At 43.4% G+C, this 15,070-nt stretch overlaps 1 protein-coding gene across 2 annotated transcripts in view; it reads right to left on the minus strand.

The window, feature by feature from the left end:
- Positions 1-2,032: 2,032 nt before the first annotated feature.
- The window catches only part of Tec (tec protein tyrosine kinase), a 110,950-nt gene continuing 97,912 nt past the window's right edge, over positions 2,033-15,070 (minus strand). For both annotated transcript variants that reach the window (XM_028860921.2, XM_028860852.2), the window contains exons 14-19: positions 10,274-10,445; positions 9,697-9,913; positions 6,826-6,890; positions 4,022-4,140; positions 3,768-3,925; positions 2,033-2,683 (exon numbers count right to left, since the gene is read on the minus strand). In XM_028860921.2, coding sequence (XP_028716754.1) covers positions 2,600-2,683; positions 3,768-3,925; positions 4,022-4,140; positions 6,826-6,890; positions 9,697-9,913; positions 10,274-10,445 — 815 coding nt within the window. In that variant the 3' untranslated portion in view covers positions 2,033-2,599. The remainder of the gene's footprint in view (positions 2,684-3,767; positions 3,926-4,021; positions 4,141-6,825; positions 6,891-9,696; positions 9,914-10,273; positions 10,446-15,070) is intronic.

Consider the following 15,070-nt stretch of genomic DNA (forward strand, 5'->3'; position numbering starts at 1 on the left):
TGCCCTCTCTGGGCAGAGTCTGGAGTAAAGGAACAGAGGAGAAGGAATTTTTTTGCCCAAGGGCTCACAGTGGTACAGGGAAAACTGGATTCTAGGATTATGAATATTCAATCTAGAATGTTTGGTCCTGAGTCAGGACTGACTCCAGGAACCTGATTTGGGATTAGGTGAGAATTTGTGTGGCTCACACCTTTAATCCCAGCACTCAGGAGGCAGAGGGGGGGTGAATCTCTGTGAGTTCAAGGCCAGTCTGGTCTACATAAACAGTTCCAGGACAACCAGGGCTACAAAAAAAAAAAAGAAAAAAGAAAGAAAGAAAAGAAAAGAAAGAAAGAAAGAAAGAAAGAAAGAAAGAAAGAAAGAGAAGAAAAGAAAAAGTAAAAAAGAAAATGGTTCCTAACTGTTGTCAGTGGTATTTGCTTTATTTTCCCACAGAAAGTATTTGTATGGGCTAGGGAAATGGCTCAGTGGATAGAGTTTTTAATGCAGAAATATAAGGACCCGAGTTCACGTGATTGACAAGTGGGCGTGGTGTTCCACCAGTAAGCCAAGTGCAGGAGAAGGGGAGACAGGAGAGTCTAGGGCAAACTGGCTAGCTAGACTGACCAAACTAGCCAGCTCTGAGTTCAGTGGAGAGGTTCCACCTCACGACATAAGGTGGAAAGCAATCAAAGACCCGTAATGTCGGCCTCTGTGTGCACACACACACACACACACAGCGTGCACACATGTACACACACACAGTGTGCCCACATGCACACAGAGACCCCACCACCGAGACATACACGCGAAAAAAGTATTTGAAACCGTTCACACAGGAACTGTACCCTCCGCTCACTCTCCTGGGCACCAGCGACTTCCTCTCACAGCTCATCCAGGTGAAAGGAGAGCATGGGGGTGGGGCGGGGTGACAGAGGTGTCCGGTAAACCTGCACAGGACCAGCTCCTTCGGGAGGAGGTACAAGTCGGTTCAAAGGTGTATGCGGTTTTGTGGCATGGGGTGTTGGAAAGAATGTGGCAGATTGTGCCAAGACTATTTTACTTTTCTCCGTGATGAAAGGTCCAAGAAAGAAATGAACACAGCCTCCAGCACAGCCTTCAGTTTGGTGGGCACAGAATCCTGGCCACAGAGGTGGCTCTCTGGAGTCAGAGGGAAGAGGAGTCTTCTCAGGGAAGCCAGCTCCCGCCTGTGCATCCACCAAAAGCTCCAGTGTGGGAGAGCTCCCAGCAGCTCCCAGGGGGCAGTGACTTGTGAAGGAACAGTCCTTACCTTCCTCAGCTTTGGGGGCTCACAAATACCAAGAACAGTGTGTTAGGGAGTAAACGGTTCCTACTGATAGTAGTTGGGTTGGCTTCATTTCCTAAAAGCTCATGAAAAAAAAAAGGGGGGGGGACTGTGTGAGTGAGACACCCACTCAAACAAACTGGACCGCAGGGTCTACTGCAAGGCTGAGATGGACGACGGTCTTACTAATCCAGGGACCCAAGTCCAACCAGGCTTCTTGAACAACACATGGCAGCTCAGAACACCTTCTCCCTAGATCCCTTGGCAGCATCCTGGACCACCACAGGCAAGCCGCTCTGGGGACCTCTGGTCCAGAGCCCAGCACCTCAAACGGAGTATCCACAATGCCCTGGGAACATTCTTAAGACTTTTGAGGTAACTAATTCTGTCATTAAAAGTTTCACCTAACTCTAACCAGCTCTGGCCACCATGGTCAGGGTTAAATAGCTCATCATAGGCCGTAGGCTGGGGTTCAAGGTGGGCCGATGTGTATACTTGCATAAGTCTACTTGTGAATCAAGCATTTAACAACTGAAGGACCCAGGCTTTCTTCTCTTCAGAAAGCAATCTTTGGTCCCTGGGGGAGATAGAATTGGCAGTTGTTAGAATTAGGACTAGACATTCTCTAATGCTAACATTTTCAATTAAAGGCAGACCTCTGTAAGTTCAATGACAGCCTGGTCTACATAGTGAGACCCTGTCTCAAAAACAATAACAAAAAATTTCAATTAAAGAGGCAAACTCATGTTTCTTATAAATATATAACTTTATATATTATATGTATTTACAACATGTACAGTATACAGATTTTTAAATGTAATAGTAACAGGTTTGGAAGGAGATGTTTTCAAAACAGAGGATTACTACTTATTCAGGTGGGTTCCTGCTTTACCTAGAACTCGGCTGTAGACAACACTCTAGGCCCAGGTTTAAGTAGAAGCCGAAGGGCAGAGGAGAGTTGCTGGGTCACGGTTCCTCCCCTCCCCAACATCCTGACATTCGGCTAGCACCAGCTAAGGTAGCCTCACGTTCATCCCCCAAATGGGCAAACCCTGAGGCCGGGGCACAGTGTCTGGTGCCTTGTTGGCACTCAAGCTCTTGAAGGAATAAGCAAAGTGAGCGCTTCAAGTCCCCAGCTCCAGGACACCATCTCCTCAGCCCACAGAGCAGCCACAGAGCTGAGGCTGCACCGGAAGCCGAGGCTCTGGCGTACCCACGTTGTAAGTAGAGCTGTCCGCACTCCCAGGTGCCAGCTGAATTACGTTCCCACCTCAGGCTATTTCTTCCTCGTGCCTGGGAACCCGCAGCCACCGTTTATCTCCCAAAAGTTTCTTCACATTCAACTAGTTCATCTATCGTACGCAGCAAATCTTCGAAAGAAGGCCTTCCCTCTGGTTTCTTCAAAAAGTCAAAAAGAGAAGCTGTGAGTTTCAGAATCCATTCCCAAGAAAACTCTCACTTCTCAAATCCTGTGGAACCCGGCCCAGGCAAGAAAGACTCGGGGGTTGGGGAAACACAGGCTGGCCCGTCTGTGCCCTCCCTAACACCATGGCTGCCAGACTCCTCTTTCCTCCCCTGCTGTCATATCCCTGCCCAGGGAACTACTAGAACTCCATCGTGCCTAAGAAATCAAGTCTTACTCATCTGGACCGCCCCCTCTGTGACCTGCCCCTCCCCCACCTCCTCCTCACCTAACCTCATTTCCCACCCAAAGCCTCACTCTGGCTCTTTGTTAGATCAGACTAGGCTCCACCCTCGGGTACACACACCATGTTTACAACCAAATCCTGCCCTGTGTTCGTGTTGCTCTCTCTGGTACTGCTTCCTGCCCCGGCAGCCTCTGCCCACCCCAATGGGTACTCGTGGGAGGTAGTACAGAAAGTGAGAGGAAGCCTCAGCTTTGGTGCCAGATGGGCCTCTGATGCTCTGTGGGGAACTGGTCCTGGGCAAGCACCACCCTCTCCTATCAAATGGTCACAGTCCAAGTATCCACACCTCCAAGGGTTCTCCTGAACACTAAACCTAAAGGACTCCATACACGATATATGTGAACGCCGCTCGAGAATCTGTCTAGTGTTGAACCCCTTCTATGGAGTTGACATTTCACTGCTTCTAGAGATTAAGTAAGATGCCTAGAGACACTGAGATCAAAGAAGAACTCTTCCCTAGAAAGAGTGATGCTTCAAACCCACAGCTACTGCACGGGAAGGTGAGGAGCAACTTCTCCAGGTTTGGTCCCCAGGTTTGTGATGGCACTCCCACTTGGGAGTGAGGCATCAGCCTGAGTGTGGTAAGCTAACTCTTAGCATCCTCCATCTCTTCAGATTCTTCTCAATACTTAGAATGGAGATGAAGACTGGGCTTCCTGCCGGAGCTTGAAGGAGGCGTGTCCTCACCAGGCTGTGAGGACAGTACCTCCCCCATCCACCGGGCCAAGCCTGGATGTTTCACAGATCATAAGACAACACAAAGAAGTAGATACCTCCTGCCAACACCTCAGCATCACCTCATACAAATATTTGGATGCCAGCTTCGGCCGGTGGAGTCGGTGGCCTCGAGTAACCATGGTTACCACTTCGTAATTGGTGTTCTTCTCAAAGGGCATCCTGCCTTCCGTGAATACTTCCCACATTAGAACACCTACAGGATGATAAGGTTACTCGATGATGTGTTTGCTTCCTCCTCGAGGGGAGGGGAGGGGAGGGGAGGGGAGGAAACTCGCATCATGGACCTTACCAAATGACCAGACATCCGACTTGCTGCTGAAGCGGCTGTAATTAAACACTTCCGGGGGACACCACTTCACCGGGAACTTGGCACCAGAGGAGCTGGTGTACTGATCATCCAGAACATACCTAGGGTGAGACACACGGTCGCATGTCAGACGTGGGCCTTCATTTCCCGCTTACAAAGACGAAAGAAGACACTAACTGAAGTCTACCAGCACCTAGCTGAAGCGAAACGTTCAGCTCACGGCCTGGCCTGGTGATGTCTATCTCCACAGCACAAGTTAAGGCCATGAGAAGACAACCTCATAACCCTCCTGTGCACACCTTCATTGTTCTGCTGTTCACCTTTCTTTTTAATGAGGCACAGGGGCGGAACACCATACAACTGTTGCAAACTTGTGGGTGTGTGATTTTGGTCTCTGGATAAAATTTCACCCGAAGGCCCTGTGTGCAAAAGATCTAAAGCAGAGCTCCTTAAAGGAAGTGGTAACAGGTGACTGGAGATACCCGTGCTCTGAGCCCCCACAGTTCCACGGAGTGCAAATTAAAACTAGAGCACATGAAAAGAAGTGAGAGAAAAAAATCAGAGGTGAAAAGGAGTACAAAAAGATGGTAAATACATTCATATACCATAACACCATCCATCCACACATACTCAATGTTTTATTCCTTTTCTATGTGAACATATATAGGCCCATCCAGAAAGAAACATGGAAACTGTAACACTGACCACTCCCCGGGAGAATCCTTGATACTAATCCTTGATGCTTGATGGCTGTGAGGACATCAGCACCTGTTCATCAGAGGGACTATTACTGCACGATATATTTAGATACCGTTAATTCTAAAGCTGCCATGTGAAAAGATTCAAAGGAGTGCACAAATGCCCTCTTTGAGATGGTACAGATAAAGACGGTATCAGGCAGACAATGCCATCTCGGGCTGGATCACATACTTGTCAGTCTGGTGAGTCTGAATTTACTGCATCAAGAGTAATTTTACAAGGATGGTATAAAAGTACCGACTTCCTGAGAGCCAAATATGTGAAGAGTGACTATAAGAAAGTGGAGGGCCGCCTGTCAGATGTGAAACATCTTACACACAGCATGTAGAGAGGGCTGGGTAATTAGGACTTTGAGAGTCGGAAGCTGCCAGTGACAGCGTTCTGGCCTCTCTAGGCCAGCATCTTCTTGGGGGCAAGTCTTAGCCCCAGAGGACCCAGTACTTCTCTGCCTTCATGACTGTTCTCAGATCTGCCTCTGGACCAACTGCCTGGGCCCTCTTCTGGTTCCCCAGGCAGCTGACACTAGTTCCAGACTTCAGGTGGTACCAGCCCCCTGCTTCTTTTATTTTGTGGCTATTTTCTGTGGTGTCCGCTCAATGTTCCCATGTGAGAAAAGTCTTTCTGGTCACCAGATCTCCAGTGGCTACCTCCACCCCTCAATCTCTTTCGAAGAAGACAGCAAACTCTTTCTGAGAAAGACCAGATGACACATAGAGGATTTCAGATTCTGCAGGACACACAGTCCCTGTGATGACTCAAGGTTTTGCCTCTGCAATGTGAAAGTGGCCACAGACAGCTACCCACAATTGGTCAAGCTTGTGTGTCCCAATAACATTATGTTTTTTTAATGGACAATGACTCAATTGTTAGATAATTTTCAGGTGTCCTAATATGCTTTTAGTTTCCTTTTCACTGTTTTTTTTTTTTTTTTTTTTTTTTTAATGAAAAGTCCATCATTGACTCACAGGATAGACAAAACAGCACAGATTGAACTGACAGGTCACCACTTGCGAACCACCCCTATCACAGCTCTATCACAGTCATGGGCTCCAGGTCTACGTATCTCCCTTCTCCAGCCTTTAAGCTGCATGCGGGCAGGACCTTCAGTTTGGACTCTGCTTCGGTCCACATTGTTAGGCTTCTCACATAGCACCTGACTAATATATCCATGACTCAACAGACAGAGGAGAGACAAAATGCTTTTTAAGAGTCTATTCTAACACTATTAAAGTTACAAAAGTTAAGAGATTAAAAGAATTTCAAACACAGCTATACTAAGCCCTGGCTCACCAAACACATTCCAGAAGATTCTAAGACTCTAATGAGAGAGAGAGAGAGAGAGAGAGAGAGAGAGAGAGAGAGAGAGAAGTATTTAATAGGTTCTAGTACCATCTAGTGGAGAGAATGACTAATACCACAATATATAGTTACTCTCATTAACCTTGAAACAGCTGAAGAAATTTCCCTTTTGCTTTATTGGTGCAAGTTATTCCCACATTAATTTTTTAAAGGCACGGTCTCCAGTAGCCCAAGCCGGCCTCAAATTTGTTATATAGCCCAGAATGACTTTGAAATCCTGATTCTCCTGTCTCTACCTCCAAGTACTGGATTATAAGCAAGTATCACCACAACCAGGGCCCATATTGTTGTTTCAGTTAGGGGGGAAGGTATGCTTGTGGGGGTTATGGGTGCACATAGAGAGCAGAGGACAACCTTGGGTGGTGTGATCAGGAACACGGTCCACCTACCTTGGGATAGGCCCTCGCAATGGCTAGAGTTCACCATTAATCTAGGCTGGCTAGCCACAGAGCGCCAGGACCCACCAGTCTCTGCCTCCCCAGTTCTGGGATTATAAGCCTGAGCCACCACCCCAGATTTTTTTTTCTTGGGTTCTGGTAAAACTCAGGTTCTCATGTTTAGGATGCAAGCCGTTTACCTACTGAGCTATCTCCCAAGACCTTCCCACGCTTATTAATTATTCAAAATCATGTGATCAGCACTTAAGAGCACACAGTACTCAGCCATACCTGGCCATTCCAAAATCAGATACTTTCACAACTCCTGCTTCATTCACTAGACAATTTCTGGCAGCCTGGAAAACAACATTATGATGTTACATTTATTAGAAAGTCCTACAATAAAGGAAAAACAGAAGTCCGATTTCTAGTAAATATAACAAAGTCAACAACAGAAAAGACATAAATGTGTTGTGGAATATTAGTTTAGGATGTGTTACATTTGTTTATGCAGTGGAACATTTGTTTAATGACGCAAAGATGTGTTGCATTCTTTTATGTTGCATTTGTTTAACTCTGTAAAGCTGTGTTACTTTACCTGTCTAAAACACTTAATGGGCTAATAAAGGGCTGAGTGGCCAATAGCTAGGCAGCAGAGAGAAACAGGTGGGGCTGTCAGGGAGAGAGTAAATAGGGGGAGAAATCTAGGGAAGAGAGAGAAAAGCAAGAAAAGGAGGAGAAGGATGCCAGGGGCCAGCCACCCAGCCACATAGCCAGGCATGGAGTAAAGAAGGGAAAAAAAAGACAATATAGAATAAAGAAAGGTAAAAGCCCAGAGGCAAATGTAGTTAAAGAGAAATGGGTTAATTTAAGTTAGGAAAGCTGGCTAGAAACAAGGTAAGCCACGCATTCATAAGTAAGAATAAGTCTCCGTGCATTTATTACAGAGCTGGGTGGTGGACCCTCAAAGAGTAAAAAAACAAAACAAAACAAAGAAAACAAAACCAAAAAAAACAAACCAACTACATAAATATGTCCATATAAATTGTTTACATCCCAATAGAAGGTACCTCCAACATGAATCTGAAATAACCTGGAGAAATAAAGATTAGAAATGCCACAAGGTATTACAACATATCTTCAACATCACACTCAAAGAGGCTTGATGGACATTCCAACCTTCTTCCCTGACCAGGCATATTCTTAGTAGACTGTGTGATTTTTCTCACAGACAGTGACTAGACCTCTTGAAGTCTGTAATCTAAATTAAAGATGAATTCTCTCTAGGTGACAGTAGAAACACACAATCACTGAAGTGACAAGTAATCTGTGAGTGTTCCCCTCAACTGTCAAAAGAAAGGCTGTGTGTAACAGGATTGGCCTTATCATGTACGAGGTTTCTAATATATTAAGACATAATATACTCAGTTGGTAAAACACAAATCTAGTTTTCAAAATTATGTGATTCAATAAAATAATTTGGTACAATGACACAGTACTCAGAAGCAAGATAATGATATTTTTAACACCACAACCCACGGGACGAGGTGTAGTTTTCTCTTGGATGCTTTTTTTTTTTCTGTGTGGCAACTCCCCTTACACGATCTTCCTTATTCTGAGCACATTTGAGAGCCTCTTCTCAAGTGAGAGTTAATGCCCATGTCCTGAATTACCTGCACCCTCCCATGAGGACAGCCACAGTACTGTCACTCAAAAGCCCGTGACATTACTTTACCAGGGAACAGGCAATCAGACTCTTCTTTGAAAGTGTGGGGAAAACCTGCCAGAGTTTATTATCAGTATCACAGGCCCCCAAAAACATCAAAATTCACTCTCAAGGAAATAAATTCTCTGCAGACAAGTGCAAGAGTCGTGAAGATGCTCAGCTTGTAACCGTTTTGTAAGAACAGAAACAAGGACAATGCTTAACTCGTGAGTTTCAGTATGACAATTAGTCTTTGTCACAGTTACACATCAAAACTAAGGGTCTACGTCACGTCTGCCTTACAAAGCCCTTCGCCTCCATTATAGGCCATGAACTTTAAAATAGCGTGGTGAGCAAAACAATGGTGTGTAAACTGCAAATCCAGTTTACAGAGTGGATAAGGTGCTAGAACAGAACACACCTAGGAGATCAGGTCTTCCATTGCCAAATCCTCGGTGTGTTACTATGCTTTAAATCCAGAGGAGAACATAGCAGCTAGAGCACTGATCCTAGAGGCAAACTCTCTGGGTTCAAATCCTCCCCCCACCATTTCCCTGTCTGCTGCTGATTGTTTTATCCAATTCCACTCCTTTCCTTTGTCTGTAAAATGGAGACAGGAATGACATTCCGTTGTTACGATGAGCAATCGAGTTTGAATTTGCACGGTATGAAAGCGATATGGATCCACACTCCATCACAAGGAAGCTAAAACCAAAGCGGGGAGGGGGCCGTGCAAATTCCCTCCGTTTTGATGGAAGAATCAAGGAAGGCGGACTGTGCTACTTCACACTGAAAACAGAGGCATTTGTGAAGAATGGCTGGGGAGGGGAAACAGAAGGGAGAGAAGAACAGAGGGGAAGTGGGAACTGAGAAGTGTCTCCACCACAGTCACTTAGAACAGGGCTCTTGTTTTGTTCTGTTTCCCTAGTATTCTCAGAAGGAATGAAAACTCCCGGAATTCCCTCTTCGTTGAGAGATAATGGACATGAGCTTGGGGTTTCTCCGGTAATTTCTGTTCACAATGTGTAAAGTGGGAAAGAGCCTGAGAGCTGGTCAGAAGGCCGGGGCGAAGCCTGACTTCCCCATTTCTCACAATAGGCAAGCCACATCCACGTCTCCAAAGCTAACATCCTTATCTGGGACACAGTGACAGGGAGTAAGTCTGTTATGACTTGGTATCTCCTGGGAATTTTCCAGAGCTCAAATAATTGATTCGTGGAAACTTGCTTGGAGATATTAAGTCTGTAAGTTATGAGATTTAATGAAGGCCCTTTCCTTTAAAATTATCAAGTGATTGAAATTTACCAAGTTTTAAAACAATAAAATCTTGCTAAGGACAAAGCGGGCTAACACAACACAGCTCACTGACTAACGCAGTGTGGCTGAGGAATCCAGTCAGTGAGGGGGAAGCCACGGGGAGCGAGGAGGGGAGTGGGAGGCTGGGGGACCATGGTTACCAGGTCTCTGTGGATGAAGCTGTTTCTCTCCAGGTACTCCATCCCTTCACATACATCCTGACACATGCTCAGCAGCACATCTCTACTGAAATGGCCTTGTCTCTGTCGGAGGAAATTCAGAAGGCAGCCCCGTTCCATGAACTCGGTAACGATGTAGATGGGTTTCTGCTGGGTGCACACGCCATAGAGTTGGACCAGCTTGGGGTGTGTTAGCTTCCTGGGAACAAAGACAGACACACAGGGAGTTACCACAGGAAAAGAAACCACAGGCGTATGTGCTGGGTGGGGCCAATTTATAATACAAAAGGGGGGTCCTCGTAGAAGCTAGAAACTGACATCATGTTTAGATGTTTAGTTAGAGAGATGGCGCGGTGGTTAAGAGCATGGGTTGCTCTTCCAGAGGACCCGAGTTTAATCCCCAGCACATGATGGCTCACAATCATCTTTAACTCCAGGGGGATCTGATGCCCACTTCTGGTCTCTATAGGTACTGTGTACACACGGTACACAGTCATACATGCAGGCCAAACACCCATATAAGCAAAAGTAATAATGATAATGATAGAAAGCAACTTACATCATGACTTTTGCTTCCTCTATAAAATCCTCCTCACACATGGCACCTTCCCGGATAGCTTTGATGGCTACTTTGTACTGGGCTCGCCACTTGCCCAGCCTCACCACTCCAAACAGTCCACTCCCCAGCTCCCTCATAAAGGTCAGCTCTGAGGGGTTGATCTCCCACTTCTCTGTAAGACAGATGAGACAAGGATACCTTTACAAAGAAGAGCAGTGTAAGTCCATGGGGAAACGAGATGCTCCAAACAAGACCAACACCACAGTCCTGGATAACACAGGGATAATTACCAGGAGACACAGAACAGAGATGCAGCCTGTACCTGGACACCCAGACTGCACAGCCAGTGAGGACCATGATAACAACTGTTTTAGCCGTGACACATTTAGTTTTTACCTATGGAAACTATTTTCTATAAATAAAGATGAAAACAGAAAATCTAGTGTTACTGTAAAACACAATCATGTAAAAGCCCACTCTGCCGATGCATTAGAAACAGTTATATAGCTTACACCCAGAGAATTCTTTTGCTAAAACCACAGATTCCTCATGTGGGCCCACAGGGTGACTCATGCAGGGTCATTGCCTGGCATCTCTGCCTTTGTCTGCATCTGTCTCATTTACTTCCAGTCACATACATGTGCAAAGACTGTCTGTCTAAGACCTGGTGATGATAGCTAACTTACCTTCTCCCCTACATGGATGAAGGTGCAAGGGTAAGAGGAACTGAGGCATCTTACAGATTTTACAACATCCTCTTCTAGATGCTCAAAAGACACTAAAGGTCTCCAAGAACTGTCTGAAACCTACAGTCTACCTCTGACTCCAGGAATAGCAGCATCTCCCAGGACAGACTGCCCATCAAGTTCAGGTACAGTTAGTTATTCATGAGGGCAAGGCTGTACCCTAGAGCAGGAGCAACCAGCTCTGGAGAACTAGCTTGTCCCCTCAAGCAACAAAGACTTCTTCAGACCACCTTGCAGGACCAGATCTGAGATAATTATCAACCTGTGGAATATTCCTTTACATTATGTGAATATATGTCACTGTGATTGTTTTAATAAAGAAGCTGACTGGCCAATAGCTGGACAGGATAAGGTTAGGCAGAAAAGCCAAACTGAAAATGCTAGGAAGAAGATCTCAGTAGTCACCAGCCAGACACAGAGGAAACAGGATGTGTTCAAAAAGAGGTAACAAGCCATGAGCCACTTGGTAAACTTAGATAAAATATATGGATTAATTTAAGTTGTAAAAGCTAGTTAGTAATAAGCCTGAGCTATCAGCTGAGCATTTATAATTAATAATTGAGTCTCCATGTCAGTTATTTGGGAACTAGTGGGTGGGAAAGAAAAGTCCACCTACAAATGGTACCCAAACATGTGGCACCTACATCCACATAAAACCTGAGAGAGCTTGGGAAAGGGTTCTAGACACACAGAAATGGAGCCAGGCATGGCTTCCTAGTCTCATGTCTCTCATGCCGGCTGTGGTACACCAAGAGGCATCTTCTGGCATCTGCCTGCAGGAAGAGCCAGCCTCCATGCACTACTGCCATACACTAAGCTAAGCTACTCTGGCAGTGGCTGACATACCAGTTTAAGATTCATCTCATGGGATCAAAAAACAATACAGATGCTTGGTAAAAAACAGATCTAGACAGAAAAAAGCCTTTGAATGGGTTACAGTCTGTTTTAAAATATACATAGGCTTTGGAGAGAGAATAAGAAAAGTATATCCAGTCATAGATTAAAAAATATAGTTTTAAAATAATAAAGTCCTTAAAAAGGGAATAAAGTGGTATTTTTAAAAAGCCATGTAAAGATAAAAAAAATAGAGTCTGGATTACTGTATGTTATTGTGTTGTCTTTGAATTTTTGACTGCTGATGAAGAAGTAATAGCTGTCAGGATTGGATTATAAAAGCTGCTGGATTAAAGCAACCTATATATTTTAAAAATATCTTGATTTCAAAGTGGAAGTCAAAAGATATGTTACTTTGGGGAAGAGGTTATGTTCTTATTTCCACAAGAAATGAAAGGTTGTGGATTCGTTCAAAGTTAAAGATGATTAAGTTAGATTGAGGAAGACCCCTTGAAAATTCTGGTTACAAACATAAAGAAATAAACCTAGAAGAACTATAAGACATATGATGTATATTTTACCTGCTCAAACATAAAACAAAAATTCAAAAAAATTGGCTGACTTATGTACAACGCACAGTATATACTTGTATTAATACAGATGTGTATGTTACTTCCTTTAAAATTGTATTTTCAGAACAAGGGGACCAGACATCAATAAAAATGGAAGGCCCAGGTGATCCAACATCCAAAACAGCTTCAAAGCTGCTAATTGAGAAGATCCAGCCTCACAGAACACTCCAGCCAAGACTTAACAATTATCCTGATTTTCTCAAGGTTCCCCCAAAGATTCCAATGCCCCCAAACAACAGGAAATAGTCTAGAGAATGATGCCCATATTCCTAAAAGATGTGTTATGAATATTTCATTTAAGGGGGTTGGTTACAAATGGTTATTTGTCTTAGAAAAAAAGACTAAACAAAATAATTAAATTAAAAAATCTCTTTCTAATGATGAAACAAAAGGGTAGATTATTGACTCTTCTTTAATCCAAAAAACAACTATTAATTTCAAAATATTTTACATTGGTATGGACTTTGGTTTATTGATATAAATTTAAAGTTATTTTACTATACTATATGTATGTTTCTACTCTTGTTTGGGGTATTTTGCTTATGCAACTCATTTAAAGTGTAACATATAACTAAAAAATATAGATTAGTAGTCATCCACAGAATCAAATTTATAGTCATATTAGCTACATTTTCAAGGTTATACACAGATGTATTTAGATAGATAGATAGAGATAGATAGATAGATAGATAGATAGTCTTCAAACACTTCAAAAAGCTGAAAAATATGGCATTTAATATGTTTAATAACCTAAGGCTTTTCACGACAGTGAGACATATCTCCTCCTGGCAGCACCAATCTACTTCAGAGAAGATGATGAGCAATAAAGAAACTATGTATGGAGTTTGTTTTCTTTTTCTTTTTTTTTTTTTAAAGATTTATTTATTTATTATGTATCCAGCATGTATGACTGCAGGCCAGAAGAGGGCACCAGATCTCATTACAGATGGCTGTGAGCCACCATGTGGTTGTTAGGAATTGAACTCAGGACCTTTGGAAGAGCAGTCAGTGCTCTTAACCTCTGAGCCATCTCTCCAGCCCCAGGAGTTTGTTTTCTTTATGGCAAAAGCTAGCCATAGGGCACAAAAGAAAGCAACTGTCAAACTTTGCCAAGACAATGTAGGACAGGCCTTCAAAATTCCCAGCTCAGAAATGTCTGTTAGATATACCAGGACTGTAGGCCAAAGCTGATGCCCCAATGTCACAAAGGAACTTTGGGTGGCTGTCCAGGTAGCCAGATGTCTCTGTCATTTTGGAAGTGACTTGCACTGCACTTCCTGTATACTCAGGCAATATTATATCCTTTGAGGTCTTTGATGGAAGTGAAGACTAGATAGTCATAGTTATAGTTTTCCTTAGTTATGATAGAAAGTAAATTAGGTACAGAGCTTTGTACTCATCAAGATAGAATAAATAATAGAGTATTTTCTCTATGTTTGCCAAATACAAATAGACTGGATATTCTAACTGTAATTCTTACTTGATGATTATTTTGTTGCATATAATTTTACTATGTTAAAGTTGAAACTTTCCTTTTTAATTAGACAAAAAGGGGGAAATGTGGAATATTCCTTTACACTGTGTGAATATATGTCACTGTGATTGGTTTAATAAAGAAGCTGACTGGACAACAGCTAGACAGGATAAGGTTAGGCAGAAAAGCCAAACTGAGAATGCTGGGAAGAAGAAACTAGGAGTCAGGAGTCAAGAGAGAAGCAGAGAGAAGCAAGATGGACATGCTGTATTGAGAAAAGATATTGAGCCATGTGGCAAAGCGTAGATAAAAATATGAGTGTTGTAGAATATTATTTTAACATGTGTTACATTTGTTTATGCTGTGGAACATTTGTTTAATGATGCAAAGATATGTTGCATTCTTTTGTGTTGCATTTGTTTAACTCTGTGAAGCTGTGTTACTTTGCTTGTCTAAAACACCTGACAGTCTAATAAAGAGCTGAATAGCCAATAGTAAGGCAGGAAAAAAGATAGGCAGGGCTTGCAGGAAGAGAGAATAAATAGAAGGAAAAATCTGGGAGGAAGGAGGAGGAGCAAGAAAAGGAGAAGAGGATGCTAGGGGCCAGCCACACAGCCAGCCATAGAATAAGAGTGAAAGTAAGATAAAGATACACAGAAATAGAGAAGGTAAAAGCCCAAAGGCAAAAGATAGACAGGATAATTTAAATTAAGAAAAGCTGGCTAGAAATAAGCCAAGTTAAGGACGGGCATTCATAAGTAAGAATACATCTCTATGTGTACTTATTTGGGAGCTAGGACCTTAAAGAGCAAAGAGTAAAAGAGCAAAAACAATGTAGTGGAAATGTAAGAGTTAGCTAGTAACAAGCCTGAGCTATTGGCCAAGCATTTATAATTAATATTAAGCCTCTTTGTGATTACTTGGAAGCAGATTGCAGGACAGAAACTTCCACCTACATTATCAACCACACTTGGACTAAGACTGCTCAAGTACACCTCCTGGCTGCCTTGCCCCAATTCTTTCTCTGTTTCAGCCTTTAATGTGAGTACCCTGGAGAGATCTTCAGTTTCTCTTCCCAATACACAGTGATCAAACCTCCTTTCTCTGCTTT

Source organism: Peromyscus leucopus, chromosome 10 (assembly GCF_004664715.2).
Source record: "Peromyscus leucopus breed LL Stock chromosome 10, UCI_PerLeu_2.1, whole genome shotgun sequence".
Classification (NCBI taxonomy): Eukaryota; Metazoa; Chordata; class Mammalia; order Rodentia; family Cricetidae; genus Peromyscus; species Peromyscus leucopus.